The sequence below is a fragment of the Anolis sagrei genome, chromosome 1 (assembly GCF_037176765.1).
Source record: "Anolis sagrei isolate rAnoSag1 chromosome 1, rAnoSag1.mat, whole genome shotgun sequence".
Lineage (NCBI taxonomy): Eukaryota > Metazoa > Chordata > Lepidosauria > Squamata > Dactyloidae > Anolis > Anolis sagrei.
In genome coordinates this window covers 27,045,879-27,061,097 of record NC_090021.1, presented here as the reverse complement: position 1 = coordinate 27,061,097, position 15,219 = coordinate 27,045,879, and the positions used below count along the sequence as shown (strand labels likewise).

The 15,219-nt window shown below is 38.9% G+C and overlaps 1 protein-coding gene across 1 annotated transcript in view; it reads left to right on the top strand.

Moving 5' to 3' along the window:
• Positions 1 to 14,224, top strand: part of PRKCE (protein kinase C epsilon) — a 369,797-nt gene extending 355,573 nt beyond the window's left edge. The window contains exon 15 of the mRNA XM_060754401.2: positions 13,949 to 14,224. Within this exon, the coding sequence (XP_060610384.1) occupies positions 13,949 to 14,095 (147 nt within the window). The 3' untranslated portion in view covers positions 14,096 to 14,224. The remainder of the gene's footprint in view (positions 1 to 13,948) is intronic.
• Positions 14,225 to 15,219: the final 995 nt, after the last annotated feature.

Here is a 15,219-nt window from a genome sequence, read left to right as displayed (position 1 = left end):
GCCAAAGGGGGTTGGACTGGATGGCTTTTGGGGCTCCCTTCCAACTGGTTGGCCATCTGTCGGGTAGGCTTTGATGGTGTCTTCCTTTACTGCCCAATGAGGTTGGATTGGATGGCCATTGTGGCACCTTTCCAACTGGATGGCCAACTGTTGGGAGGACTTTGATGGTTGTGTCCAAATTTGGTGTCAATTCGCTCAGTGGTTTTTGAGTTATGTTAATCCCACAAACTAGCATTACATTTTTATTTATATAGATTCGCAGATGGAATCATAGAATTGTAGAGTTGGAAGAGACCACAAGGGTCACCCAATCCAGCCCCCTGCCATGCATCAGCTTGCTTTTTAAAAAACCATGTGCCTTGGGTGTTGTGTCTTTACTGAGAAATTCTGACTTTAATTGTAACAAAATAACTACAATTTTGAAAAGCTACCATATGTAAATAATGAAAGCCTTGGAGAAAGCTAGCCATCTATACCTTTGCTTGAGGCTCTAGCTTTGCTCCTTCTAATCAGTTTTCAGAGGCAATGGATAATTCTTTGTCTCATATGCAGTTGTACTAATAAATACCACTTCAGCCACAATCACAGCAAAATCTTCCATTGTCATCCAAGGGGGCCCAGTGTAACTCTACCAGACTCAGTTTTCTGAGCTGGTCTCATTCCAGTTGGAAGGCGAAACAACTGCCAAGTACACTCAGTCAGAAACGACTCAAATTCCAGTCTGTGTCAGCTTCTCATGTTCATAAGCCTCTTCCCTTCCATTTTCACATTGATCTCCAACTTTTGAAATTAAAAACTATGTGAAAAGGTGCATTTCAGTAATTTGTTTTAAACACATTTTATTCTATAATCTCATTTTGGCATGTTTTGAGCTCCAGACCATATTACTTACATTTGTGGAGATAGAATTTGAAGGCTTAGGAAATGTGATTCAGATCATAATTAGATCCTGGAATTATCCCTATTGATATTTCTTACAGTCAAATCCTATGAATATAATGTACCTCCAGTGCTAGATCAGGGAAAATGACCAAATCCACAGGTGTTTGTAAAATGTTATAGTTGCACAACCCAAGAACTCAACACCATTTACATTTATTCTGTGTCAAAGATGGGGAGAAATGTGGACTGCAAATCCCAATTTGTTCACCATTAACTCCCCTAATTAAAGCTGTTGGGATTTATAATATAAAGTATCTGTAGTGTCACACAATTCCTAGTCCTGTTTTAAGAAGAGACTTAAGGTCAAACTAGGCAAAACGTGTATCATAACAACCCCAGGGTGCTGCCCTAAGTAGTGAAAGATGTCATAACCAGTGATTTTCTTTAGCTTGTTTTCCATACATTTATTTTGTGGTTGGTCATGGGAAAGTACAGATCTGTAACACTAATTACTGAGGCATTTAATCTCTCGGGAAGTTCCATTCTAGGAAGAAAAGAAACAAATACTAGAAAATATGCATTCTTGTTAATAGCTAGATTGAACCTAAATTCTCTATCATTCCTATTTACAGAAGTTGGGCACAGGGCTCAGATTGCAATTTGCACTGTAGTTGGATAGACTCAAATTAATTGGGAAATAGCAGAATTGGTGGCAGGAGGTTTGTGGTCCTGACAGGAAGAAATAACTGGATCTTATACTAAGTTCAAACACAACATTCAGGGAGCACCTCTCTTCTGGTTGTGATATTAGTGTCTTGACTTACAGTGAAGCAAATCCCAAGGAAACATGCAAAATACTACTTCTCTCAGGTCCTTGCAGTCCTTCATTTCGCCTTTTGCCTCACTCATAATTAACAACGGCCATTTTGCTAATTACCTACATGAGTACATCATCTATCTCTGAGTGATAGGATCTTTTTCATTTTGGCCTCCTTATCATGCAAGCACTGCTTCTAATGTTAGACAGAAAGAACTAACAACTCAGCTTCATATCCAGGAAGATACAATGTCAGATGCGCTCCAACCAGTTAGTAAGATCTGATTGAAAGCAGTGTGTTGCTTATTCAAGCAAGATAGGTGCTAGAAGAACTAGTGAGGGTCACATTGCACTCTACATGGAACTCCTTTCCATGGGTGGAACAGGGTGTGTAAGCCCTCAAAGCAGGCACCTACGCTGTTCATTGAACCATAGTATTATGGTTCAATTTTGAATGACATACCAACATCCTATCAAATCTTGTAATTTGGTGAAACATTAGAGTTCCTTGGGTGAGAAACTTAATTGCCCTTCCCTGAACAAATGTTTTCTATAGCAAATCAAACCTGAACTTCACCTGAAAGTCAAGACTGAGACTGCTGTACTTTGGGACACATCATAAACAGAGATGAGTCATTAGAAAAGACAGTAATACTTGGTAAGGTTGAGGGCAGTAGGAAAGGAGGAAGATGCATTTCAAATGGATAGACTCTATCACAAAAGCCACATTCTTGAATCTGCAGGACCTGAACAGTGGATGATAGGGTAACTTTAAGGTCTTTCATTCATAGTGTTGCTATAAATTGAAGTCTGCTTGATGGGAGTTAACAAAAAAAACCCACAAATCCCGTAGTTCCATAAGATGTTGCCATGGTCAATAAAGTGGGATCATAGTTCAGTAATTCTGTTGTGTGAAAGGGCCCAAGGTCTGCTCTGCTGAGGGAAGCCCAAGGCAAAGGCAGAAGTATTGCATGGGGAAAGGGGCCTGTAGCCCACTTTTGGACCAATACCAGGCCTAATGCACACCACCCACCCAACCCCCACAAAGTATATATGAAAACTGGCCAGATGTTTTGAAGCCATTATGAGAAATAGAACCTATGCATATTTAATTTTTCCTAGTTTGGAGGCGGTATCTTTAATAACATTCTTTCTAAGGATTTCTAAAACAGTGATTATTGTCATTAATACCAGCAGCACAAGGGCAATGTACTCTACCTGTTAAGAATCATGTCCTCTATGTGTTTGTCAAATCCACATAAACCCTTATATTGCAATTCCAGGCAGGCAGAAAAACCAGAAAAGCCCCTGGTAAACTGCAAGACTCTGGTGTGATTGTTGCATTGCATTTGCCTGTGTGGTTATTGTTTGATTCCTAATTCCAGGCTTAGGTGTTTATCCCCTTTACCTGAATAAAACCATAGTCAATCAATACCCCAGGTTTAAACATAATTACTGTAGTCCACCAACACCCCAAGGAGTTCAGTTCACCATCCTAGGATGAAATTGTGCTTGTCCACCCCTCTCCCAACTTCTCAGATCACAGGATGCTGATGCCATAGTTCTAGCTGCAATTTCTAAATTCAAAATTGTTATATATGTATTTTGTTTAAAACTGCCCATGCAGTATTCTTGCTCCTTATAAATCTTGTTTAATTATACCAGCAACATCTTAGATTTTCCAGTGTTGTGCTGCAGCAAAAATTCTCATTTGAATAACCCCTTTGCTAAAAGAAAAGGACTAGGAATCCTCATATCTACCAAATGTAGTCAGCCATTACACGGGGGGGGGGGGGGGGGGGGAACGAAACCACAATTTTCCAAAGTCTTCCTTTGCTAATGTTTTTGAAAACTGTGCAGAGACAGACATTTCTGCCACACAACACCATACATTACATAAAATATGTGATTAATGTATTATTATTATTGTCATTATTATTTAATATAAGAAGAAGTAGAAGATGGTGATGACACCGATAACACACACCATTTAATGCTGTTTGAAAGCAGCTTCAGTGTGTAGTATTTGTATGTTGCAAACATGTTGCAGGGCATTTTAAGGGCTTTAAAACAAGATACACACATTTGGGGGATATTCCAAAACAGATCCCCTAAGGTACATCAGCATGAATATAGTGCAGTGGTTCCTAACCTGTGGTCCTTGGACCACCAGTGGTCTGCAAGAATGAAATATCCGTTACTACACAATTGCAAAGAGAGTCTTGCAAAACCCTCTTATAGTGCAGAGGCTTATTAAGTATGGTTTTCTGTGGACAAGCAGGTGCCGACTACTGGATGGCATATGTTCTGTATCAGAAACTAGAGCTGATGTAGTCTATACAATGCAATTTTCTGAATCAGCACTAGCGGTCCCTAGAAATTGGGGAAAAAAACATTTTTGCAGCTGCCAAGCTGCAGACACTGCAGATCCTGAAATTGGTTTGAAGGCAGCTTTTTTGGTGCATGTAAGCACCATCCAGCCCCAGAACCAATTTCAGAGCTTACAATGTAATCACTGAAACTGTTTCCCCTATGCCAATTTTACCCCCGATTAGGTAGTCAATGTAGTTGTGCCCTTAGATTCAGGGTGACAGTTTCCAATAGTTTGCATTGAACAGTTGTTTTGTGCAGACAAAAATAAATATCCCATTTACCTGATCACGATCTGAGGCTGTAGCCCAAGTGCCACCAACCACATAAGAGGGAGGTGTTGACAGGCTCTAGGAAACCACAATGTTTGCCAAAATCTAAAAACACCATTAAAAAGAAGACCTTAAGGGACCTTAAGGAAACACATATCCACCAAAACCCAATGAGGATTCCATGTCCTCAATGGGGTAGGGGAAATGTGGGAATGAAATGGAGTGGGTTGAGCAGTAAAACAACAATTACTGCACATTGCCACATTTTGTTACACTCCCACTGTACAGAATGGTAGAGTTGCAGCAGAAAACGGATTGCAAAAAATGTGACTGGAATCCTTAAAGAGGGACCTTCCTTCTGGAGGCAACATTTAAACAGAAAGAACCTAGTAGAAATTTGCTCTGTGTGTTTTCAACCTTTTAATCACCTTGAACAAATTATGTGCCAAAGAGATGTACTTTTTAACTAGGGTTTTCCTCCCCATGTTCTGCTCAGTTGCAGTCATAATGTCACGTAAGCAGTTTTTCACCAAACTTGTCCTAGGCAAAGGAATATGTCTTTGAAGTTTGAGTGGCAAATAAAATAAAATAAAATAAAGCAAATCCCTTCTTAAAATGTAATGTCCTTCACTAATAGAAATGGGAACACTAGAAAGGACCGGCCAAGTAAATTTCTTTTTGTGTGAATGTTCTCTCTTTTCAAGTTTGCTTCAGTGTGAATGTCCCTCTTTAAGGTAAGGTCTACAGTGTGGGGAAAAATGTTCAGGTAGGTCCATTTTTAGGCCTAATACAAATGTGAGGTGTCTTTCCCACCCCACCCCCCCACCCCAGTGTCATATATTTCCATTCAGTCATTGGGATGCATGGCAAATGGCATATAGCAGGCGGCGGGAGCACAAAGGGAGGGGGCTGAACTGCATGCATTTGCATGGAATGTATTTTGCTCAGAGCAACTTTGGGCAGTGGAATTGACCCATAAACCATTGTAAAACACTATTTCATGGATTCCCTCAAGTTCCTTTTGTACTCTTTATGGACTCTAAGATCAGGATGTTTCTTTTGGTGATTGGATTGAGGTATAGGAGTAAATGTTCTAACTGGCCTGCACCTAGCATAGACCCACTAATATAATAATGTTAATGAATGTAGAGGGTTAGAGCAGAATCTCCAAGCGATATAAGCTTGTATTTGGTCATGGTTGCAAGAATGAATGATTTCAAAGGGTCTCCCCCCATTGAACAAGACTGAAAAACGTTTCTGCACTTTTTCAATGACTTTTGTATTTGGAGACTTTTTTTCATGAAAATTTCATGAGCATAAAATCATGTTTGTGCAAAGCATGTTCTTGTGCAAAACAAAGAAATATTTTCCACATACAGTATTTGGGGGGGGGGGGGGGGGAATCTGTGTGCTCCATTAATTATTTACTATACTAATGGTTTTTTCAACAAGAAAAGTCATAGATTACCAAAATCATTGAAAAATGAGCAATCGCTTCTCCCTTGTCAAAATGTGTCAAAATGTCCTTTCTCACCACAGATGGAAAAGTTTCCAAGTATTACATTATATGCCTAATATCCACCATATTTTGTGTCAAGCTTTAGTATTATGCTTATCTTAAGAAATAAATAGATTTCACCCCTAATGGCACCTAAGAGTCATTAGGTGAGGAGACTGACACTTTTTCTCTGTAAGAATCTATAAGAACCTCCATATGGTGAGGAGACTGACACTGTTTCTCTGTAAGAATCTGTCTTTCAAATGTCCCTTCTTCTAATCAACTTTTTCTGAAGGTAAATAATTACAGTGTTAAAAGGATTTGCTCCTCTAAAAATTGCCTTCCCCTGAGTTTCTATACATGTTCCTGGTCTTGATATGACAAACATACCCAGATCAGTGGCTGTAGGAGAAATACTGTGGAAACTTGACCTGAGTAAAGGTTGAAATGGGAGAGAGAGTGGACCATGTCAGAAAAAAATCTTCACTATTATTCCAGCAGCAATAGCAGTTCTTCACATGTTTCTAGTAGTATTTAAGATCCTCATCCCATGGATTCTGGGCTCCATTTTCATGTTCTTCGGAAATGGAATCCCACGGGAATCCCACAGAGGCCATCACATGACATAAGAGTGCTTCCAGTGGGACTCTGTGGGACTCCATTTCCACAGTGCATGAAAATAGAGCTCAGAATGCATTAGTATTCCACTCCAAAAAGGGGGAAAGTGGGAGAAAGACAAACCTTGGTGAGGAAAGGATGTGGGATGACTGGCTATCCCAGAGGGCAAGATGGTTCCCTTTGCTTTCCCCCTGCTTCTGGGATGAGGTCCTAAGTGAAGTCCATCAACCATGTATATTAACATCTTTACTTGTTGATGGAATTGCATTACTGTTCTGCTTCTAAAGACAGGTAACTTGTGCACACTTGCATTAAGTGGGAATACCATTGAACCTAAATTTTCCTCCATCATCCTCCATAGCCTACCTGGGATTACCATTATATGAGGGGCAGGATAGAGATAAATGCATTAGCTCTACACTCTCTTGACTTCCTGTGTTGCCATTTACCATATATGAGAGCTGAAAGTATGTACTGTAAAGTAAATCCTACCAGTGACTCGACCCACATAGTGCATGTTTTATCAAGTTGCCTGTTAACTTAAGGCAACTCTATGAATTTCACAGAAATTTCTTAAGGCAGGAATACTCAAAGATTGTTTTGCCAGTTCCTGCCTCAGAAATATAGCTTAAAGCACCTGTTATAGATGGTGGTCTCCCATGCAAGTTACAAACAGGGCTGGCCATGCTTAGCTTCCAAGACAGGATACCCTGCTTCATTTAGAATCTGGTCTTTCTGTATATGGTAGGAGTTGCCTGTCCAATACATTGAGGGTGATAATAATGCAGCAGAAGTCATGGGACCAATTGGCATGTCCTTATTCACAGCTGGGCAGATCAAGGTTTACTGGGCAAGTCAAGACCAATCCTACCATTTCTCAGAGTGAAATTATCCCTGAAGGCCACAAGTGACAGACATGGGTGGGGAAGGCAACTGCAACCTCCTGGTTGTACCTCCATATTGGAAGTCACAGTTGTATTTACTTATTTATTTCAAACATTTGTACCCCGCCCTTCTCAACCCCCAGGGGGTTGTATGCTCCATGTTGCTTGCTCTGTCATCCCTCAGTTAGCCAAGCACTCATGATCTTCTCACCAGGCTTGAAAATAAGATTAAATTGTTCCTCTACTTATCTTTGTAAGTGGAATTGGAGGGAGGAAACCATCTTGTTCTTTGGGCAATATTGTGGGCCACTTCTGGACAGATTTAGATTGAGGATTTTATTCAGTTTTAATTAACATTTCATTCATATACTAAATGTTTCAGAATCACTGGATTAGAGTAGCCTTGAACTTAGCCAGCTATTCAGTCACTGGATCAAGTATTGGTTCTTTGGAGAAATCATTTTCTAGAACAAGCAGCTCTGAACCTGATGCTGTGTCACAAATAAATACAAAAAGAGTCTTATTCAAGTGTATAAAAAAGAATTAAAGCGAACATGTATGGAATGTGAATACCCAACTTCTTGCCTCTTTCATCATCCCTCTCCCTATATGAAGACCACAGTATAGAGTCCCTCCATATGAATAGGAATACTGATTTTTCAGGTTTTAGGATTTCATTAAATCCTCTGTGCATAGGAGAAACAGTGGAAGGAGGAGCTAGATAGTTTCAGTGCCTAGGCTAAGGTGACAGTTGAAACTACAACTTGTAGACTAACATGCTTTTTTTATTTGCTTCAGTCAAGTCAGTAGATTGCTTCATCACAGGGCAACCAAGAAACTAGACTGTGGACAGAAACCCTACATAGGAATTATACACAAGCATTCCACAGAAAATTCTGAAAATAATGTTTCATTCCTTGGTGTATGGGCATCAATTCACAAAGTACCTATTAATATTGGCCTAATAATCCCATTTTAGGAACTAGCAACTCAAAAAATGTATTGTGAGAGTAGAAATTCAGGGAGGAAGATTACTAAATAAATGCTTGCTAAAAGATAAACATTTTCTTTATGATGTTTCAATTATAGCTGTGACTCAAGTCAACAGATTGCTTACCTGAAATGCTTTCTCAGATCTTAAGGAGACTCTAGGTAGCCACAAAGTCATTCAGCTCATGGATATGGTATAGTAATGACTGAGAGGCAGGAAGATAATAATGAAAAGTATGAATCACTCCTTTTTTTGTAAACTTACTGTATATACTCGAGTATAAGCCAACCCGAATATAAGCCGAGGCACCTAATTTCACCACAAAAAACTGGGAAAATGTATTGACTCGAGTATAAGCCGAGAGTGGGAAATGCAGCAGCTACTAGTAAATTAAAAAATAAAAATAGATACCAATAAAATTATATTAATTTAGGCATTAGTAGGTTAAATGTTTTTTGAATATTTACATAAAACTGTAATCCAAGATAAGACTGTCCAACTCTGATTAAACCATTATTCTAACCTTTTTCAATGTAAATAGGCTTACATGTCATCCAATAATAATAAATAGAGTAAAATAATAATAATAATAGAGTAAAATAATAAATGTAACAATAACAATAATAAACAGAGTAAAATAATAAATGTAATAATAATAACAGCAATAATAAAATAATAAATGCAATAATAATATTATAATAATAATAACAACAACAACAAAGTAAAATAATAAATAACATTGACTCAAGTATAAGCTGAGGGAGACTTTTTCAGCCTAAAAAAGGACTGAAAAACTAGGCTTATACTCGAGTATATACAGTATTTGTTCATTGTAAGATACCTAAGATTACTTATATCAGGAAACCAAAATGAAGACCAAGAGAAACAGCATATTTCAAATCCAGTTTCAACATCTGTCAGTCAAAATGACATTTTCCACAGAGAACCAGCAGTGTACTATTGTAATGTAGAAAAGGTATGAATGTTGTTGAATTGCAGCTTCCAAAAGCCCTAGACAGAGTAGCTGATAGTGAGGAATGCTGGGAGTTACAGTCCAAGAATATCTGCAGGGTTGTTTCTATCTGGTATAGAAAGAGATGGTTAGGTAAGCAGGTTGCCCTTTGATGCACCTATGAAGCATCATGCATCTCCATCAAGGAAACTGACACATTCTCATGCACAGTTCATAGGCTATCATTTTAAATATCTGAAACCCTATTGGTGAGAATTTTTTAGGTGAGGTGACTAAAGACTATTGTTTGGGTTCTGATTTACCCTTCTATGCACAGAAGGGCACCTTCCTTTCATGAAAAGGAATTCAATCTAATAGAGGCCACTACTGGGGAAAGGTACAGTTGCCAGTTCTCAGTGGACATTTTCCATAACATCCTAAAGCAGTGGTTCTCAACCTGTTTTGGCTTTCAACTCCCAGAAATCCTAACAGCTGGTAAAATGGCTGGGATTTTTGGGAGTTATAGGCCAAAACACCTGGAGACCCACAGGTTGAGAACTACTGTTCTAAAGTATCCTGGTCCCATTTGATCAGATGGTCCTTTCTGATTTGAGTAATATGTTCTTGTTATCTCTAAGTCCTTTATAGTCAATTTCCACCAGAAGTTGACCATAGAATCACTCTGAAGGACCTAGAGATTCCAAGAGAGGTCTTCTCTCAAGCAAAAAAAGCTTTTAATTATGGTTTTTCCACTTATGATGTGGTCCTTCACCTCTAACCACCATGAATGTAGAGGGTTACTTTGCAGAAATGTGAAGTACTCTTCTACAGTACTCTTTTGTTAGGCTATTTCTGTATGTGCATCTCTGACTTCTCCATTTCTTCAATCCTTAGTGGGGTATTATAGCCAGAAAGCTGAGAGGAGGGAGAAAATAGACTTCCTTAAGTGAAAATGTACAATTTCAACTGGGAAAGAACCCGGGAAGGCCCCTTTCCATTAGTAACTTCATAAGGGAAAGGCATTGATTATGCCCTCTACTCTGTCATATAGAAAACCCATCATGTTACACACTGAGCAAACCATTATTTTATTAAGACAGCCTAAGAAATACATCAAAATGCTATAGCAATAAGGTGGATGCTGGATTACTAGTGTCTGACCTTTTATCACTTTTAAGTTTAAATAAAAAGAGCAGGAAATCATAAAAATTGTAAAAATTGATTTATTTGGGAAGGTTACTAATTGGCTTCATATCAGTGAGTGTCACAATGATTTTGAGATTACAGATATGGGATATCCCATATGAATTTTCAGATCCAGAAGATCCCATCTTTTTCTTGTACGCAGTTTGTCACTCATTCACACACGCCAGAAAAGTAGTAAATTCCTACCCTTGCAACAACTAGAAAAGCAAGGCCTACACTAGAATAAGATTGAGTAATACATGGATATGTCACTAACAGGATGCAAGCTAAATATATAAGTTCAGTGGAATATACCTTTTTCATGTGTGTATTTTTATGTATACATACGCAAACACCCTGTTTTCTCTCTTTCACACACACACAGACACACACACATATATATATACACACACATATACAAAAGTTCACATGCATGTGCAAATATATACAAAATACAAAGACCTAGCTCCCTTAAGTTTCCATTTTTATTATTTGCCTAGATATCTTTTTTATTTTAAAATCTCAGTAATGCTTCTCTCATCATTTGCTTCTTTTTCAGTTTTTTTTTGGAGGGGTGGTCCAGTTCCCTTTGACCCTTATGTGGCCTGAAAAAATTGGGTTGTTTGCTTCAGTTGACATTCTCTGTGTTAAGAAGACAATTGATGCTACTTCCTGGTGCAACAAGCATTCCGATATTTAAAAGTAGAATTGATATACGCTATGTTGCCTTTTATTGTCTCCAGTAGATCCAATAATGTTTTTTTCCTTCTATCCCCCTCCCAACCATTTAGTTCCAATATCAATATCAAAAGTCAAACTGCTAATAGGTGCGACTAACTGTATTATATTATTATATTGTATTGTACCCTTTTCTCAATATGGGAGCCAATATGGGAGCCAAGGCAGCTGATATTTTTAAAACAAGGTGTATCTAAAATAAAGAATAACTTATCATACTGAGAGGTCACTCACTTAAACCAATGTAAACTCATTTTAAAAAGATAATAAAGAATATACTACACAGCAAAACCAGTTAGTCAAGCAAATGCTTGTTTAAAAAGTCTAACTTCTAATAGAAGGCAAGCAGAGAGTGGGCTAGTGTACGTCTTGGAAGCAACCCTCTCCCATTTGGTGCCATTATCCACAATTATGTCAACTAATGGCAGCCCCATGAAAAAGAGACGTCCAAATCACTCTGTCATCAACAATGCTGTTGTGGTCTTGCAGACTTAGAGTTTGATTGAGTCTACCCTTCTCTAATGCAGTTTTCCTTTTTCCTATTGCCTTTCCAAGCTTTATTGTCTTTTCTAGGAAGTCATATCTTCTCATGATATGGCCATGCCAACCCTTCCACCACCAATCTACTCGGCATTATTTTTTTCTCCTCAGACTGCAAAGGGATGACCACTTAAGACTTCATCCTACTGACTTTGGGTTCAATTTCCTAAATGCATGGAAATGGAGCCTGAAGCCCATCTTCAGGAGTCAGGTGTTACCCAGCTCCAGACAGGTTCCAGAAAGAAGGGGAAAGACAGGGGAAATATGGGTAAGGACGTGAGATGACTGGCCATCCTCCAAGATGGGGAAAGACAGGGAAAAGTGGAAGGGAAGGGTTGAGATGGTTCTCTTCGCTCTCCCCCAGTTTCCCCTCACACCGTCTGATGAAGTCCATAATGTAGCCATACTTCAAAATAAGGTGTATAGGACCCTTCACTTTTCTAGTTGGAGACAGGTGAGGCCATGTGGTTTGGGAGCTGCCCTAGGTTCTGTTGAGGAAGGACAACTTCCAAATCGGACCAATACATATAAACTTCATCCCAAACATCATTTTGTGATACATGATTCCTCATGAAATCTTGCAATAACCAATATCCTTCTGATTCTCTTCTTATGCCAGGGTGTCATGCCAGCCAGCCTGGTGGAAGTTTAAGCTTTCACTGTCTTTTGCTGCCATGATCTGCAGTCATATTGAAGACTGGGTTTGGAAAGCAATAGTTTTGGATCAATAGTGGTTTCCCCAGTCCACACTGAATTCCATTATATACCAAGGTAGAAAAGTGACCACAAAACAGATCTTTTAAAAAGGGACAGTATGGTGGAAATATAATACAACAGCTTGATAACCACTGTAAAGCAGGAAGATGGCTCAGATAGATGAGATATCTTCTGTACATGTTGATAGACTTCTTGCAAAGAGGAACCCTGATATCTTACTGGTCCTGGTGGTAGAAATGTATAGTTCTAGTATTTGCACATATCTCTTTCATCTGAAGGAATTTGTTTCCATGTGGTTTTTGTACTCAAATTCATTTCAACACTACCAGTTATTGTTTTAGTTTCATCCTGTACGGACATATAATAGCGTTATTTCTTCACCTTTGGAAACTTCAATCCTGTAACTTCCCTTCCCAGTCTCACTCCTAGTAACGACAGTGATCAGAGGTTAGTCGCATACACAAAGTGCGACTTTAATGCTTATACCAACTGTAATAGACAAACAAAATAGACCTATACTTTTTGTTGGCCTAAAAAATACTACATTTGCTTATTTTCATAAGGTATGGGAGGGCTAAGAACAGAGTTTGCCTGACATCAGTCACTATTTTCTTAGCCAAATATATTCAGAGTGGAGGGCAGAGGTTTAAAGTTTGAGAAGAGGTCTGAGAAAGGAAACAAAATTGTCAGTAAACAACCATTCTGAACATTGGCATGGATAAAGATAGGGATTGAAAGAGTCTTCTTTGGGCTACAATTTCCAGAATCCCCAGTTACCAGAACTAGCAATCAGCCATTTACCTAAAAAGTAAAGTTTTCTAATTCTGGATTAAGGGTACGTCCAGATTTATTAGACCAGAAAGTCCCAGATTTTGTTCCTATTCTTCCCTGTGTTATTTGTGGGATTCATACAAGTTTTATCTCCAAACATTTTATTTCAGCTCCCGGTAGGATAAGAGACTTTTCATACTAGTTAGTTATTTTAACTTAGTATAAAAGAACAGGAACAAAACCTGGGACTATTTGATCAGTCTGGATGCACCAGTTAGTCACAGTGTCAGTATTTTCTGCCTTTTTTGTCATGTTCATGCCAAATTTAAAATCAAATGATTATAACACTCGCAGGCAAGATAAAATTGAATCCATGTTTTACTTATCAAACTTATTGCTGTTCCGAACCATACTTTCTGCTGTCTGCTGTTCCATCCCATCACTATCAAACCTCTCCGTAAGAGTCAAACTGGCTTAGTTATCCAAAACCATTCTTGCTTCTGCGATATTGCTTGGTCATCTACATTTTCTCCTGTATGAAGTGGCTCTTTTGATGTGTCATTTCAGAAGAACTGACTTCTCCTAGAAGTCAAACAAATGAAACAAAACAACCTCAGACCACCACCACCCACAACACTATTTCTGTGTTTTTGGTTTTGCTGGTGCCAGTAATGTTCACCCTTCATCCATAACTTTCTGCTTTTCTTCCCCAGAAAACCAAAAGGGATGTAAATAACTTTGATCAAGACTTTACACGAGAAGACCCCATATTAACGCAAGTGGATGAGGCAATTATAAAGCAAATCAACCAAGAGGAATTTAAAGGCTTCTCGTATTTTGGAGAAGAGCTGCTGCCATAGGAGCCCTCCCTGCACCTCAAATCGTGACCACCAGATCACTGACTCTGCAAGACGTGGTCCTGGGAAGAACCTCCAGACAGAACATCAAGAACTACTGCTCTTACCATGAGCCCAGATACCCCCCATCCCTTCCTTATCTATCTATTTATTATTTTTCTCTCATCTTTGATCTGGAGGCTCTCATAACATCTGTATCACAAAACAATGCAAAATATTTTGTATCAGAATTTGTAAGTGTAACACATTGCTGTTGTTTCTTGCTGCTGCTTTATTGTTCTTAAATTCAATTTGGACCTTTTTTAATTCCCAGAAAGGCTGTGCACCCGCCTTTCCACCCCCACCCCCATGCATGGGAGTATGCCACTGAGCTGAGCCTACAAATACGATATAGGATTTACTGTACCAACATAATATTGGATCCAGACTTTGGGATCTAAAGTCAATTGTTACTTCCAATTAGAGTAGGCCTATTTAATCAGTGTGGACTTGGAAAGTCACCACTTATGCAAGTTCCATGAGTTAGTGGGTCTAGTTTATTTGACACTAACAATTGGATCAAAGCTTTATATCAGTTAAGTCCCTGGGTCTACTCTATGTACGCTAAAGTCAGGATCGACTCCATTGTGTTTTGACAGGATTGTGCAGGTATTTGGACAGCTTGGGTACAGATCTAAGGCGTGCCCAGCAGCATGGGTAGGGCTAGATAAAAGATTTGTAGCCCATTTCTAAGCACATGGATACACATTGAGGCATAACTAGATGCTCCTAGTGAGCAGCATCTGAAAAATATAAAATTGTAGGTACACTCTAGATCAGAGCACTGGAATGGAGATAAACGATATTAAGTCTTGCTGTGGTCCTGATCTAGGTCAGTGGGGCAAGACCTGCAGTTTTCCCTATAAGAAAACTTCCACTGGAATGAAATCGGATCGCTTTTCTCCTCTCAGTGCAACCTGTAGGAACCGGTCAGGAAAGAATGGACAACCCAGGACAGGACTTCATTAAGGAAGAAAAATCCTCCAATTCATTTATGAGACATTTCTAGTTTGATCTTTAAAAGAACAAGTTACCAAATTGAGGAAATTCCCTCCATTAAGGGGTTTCAGACTATTATCTCGGATTTC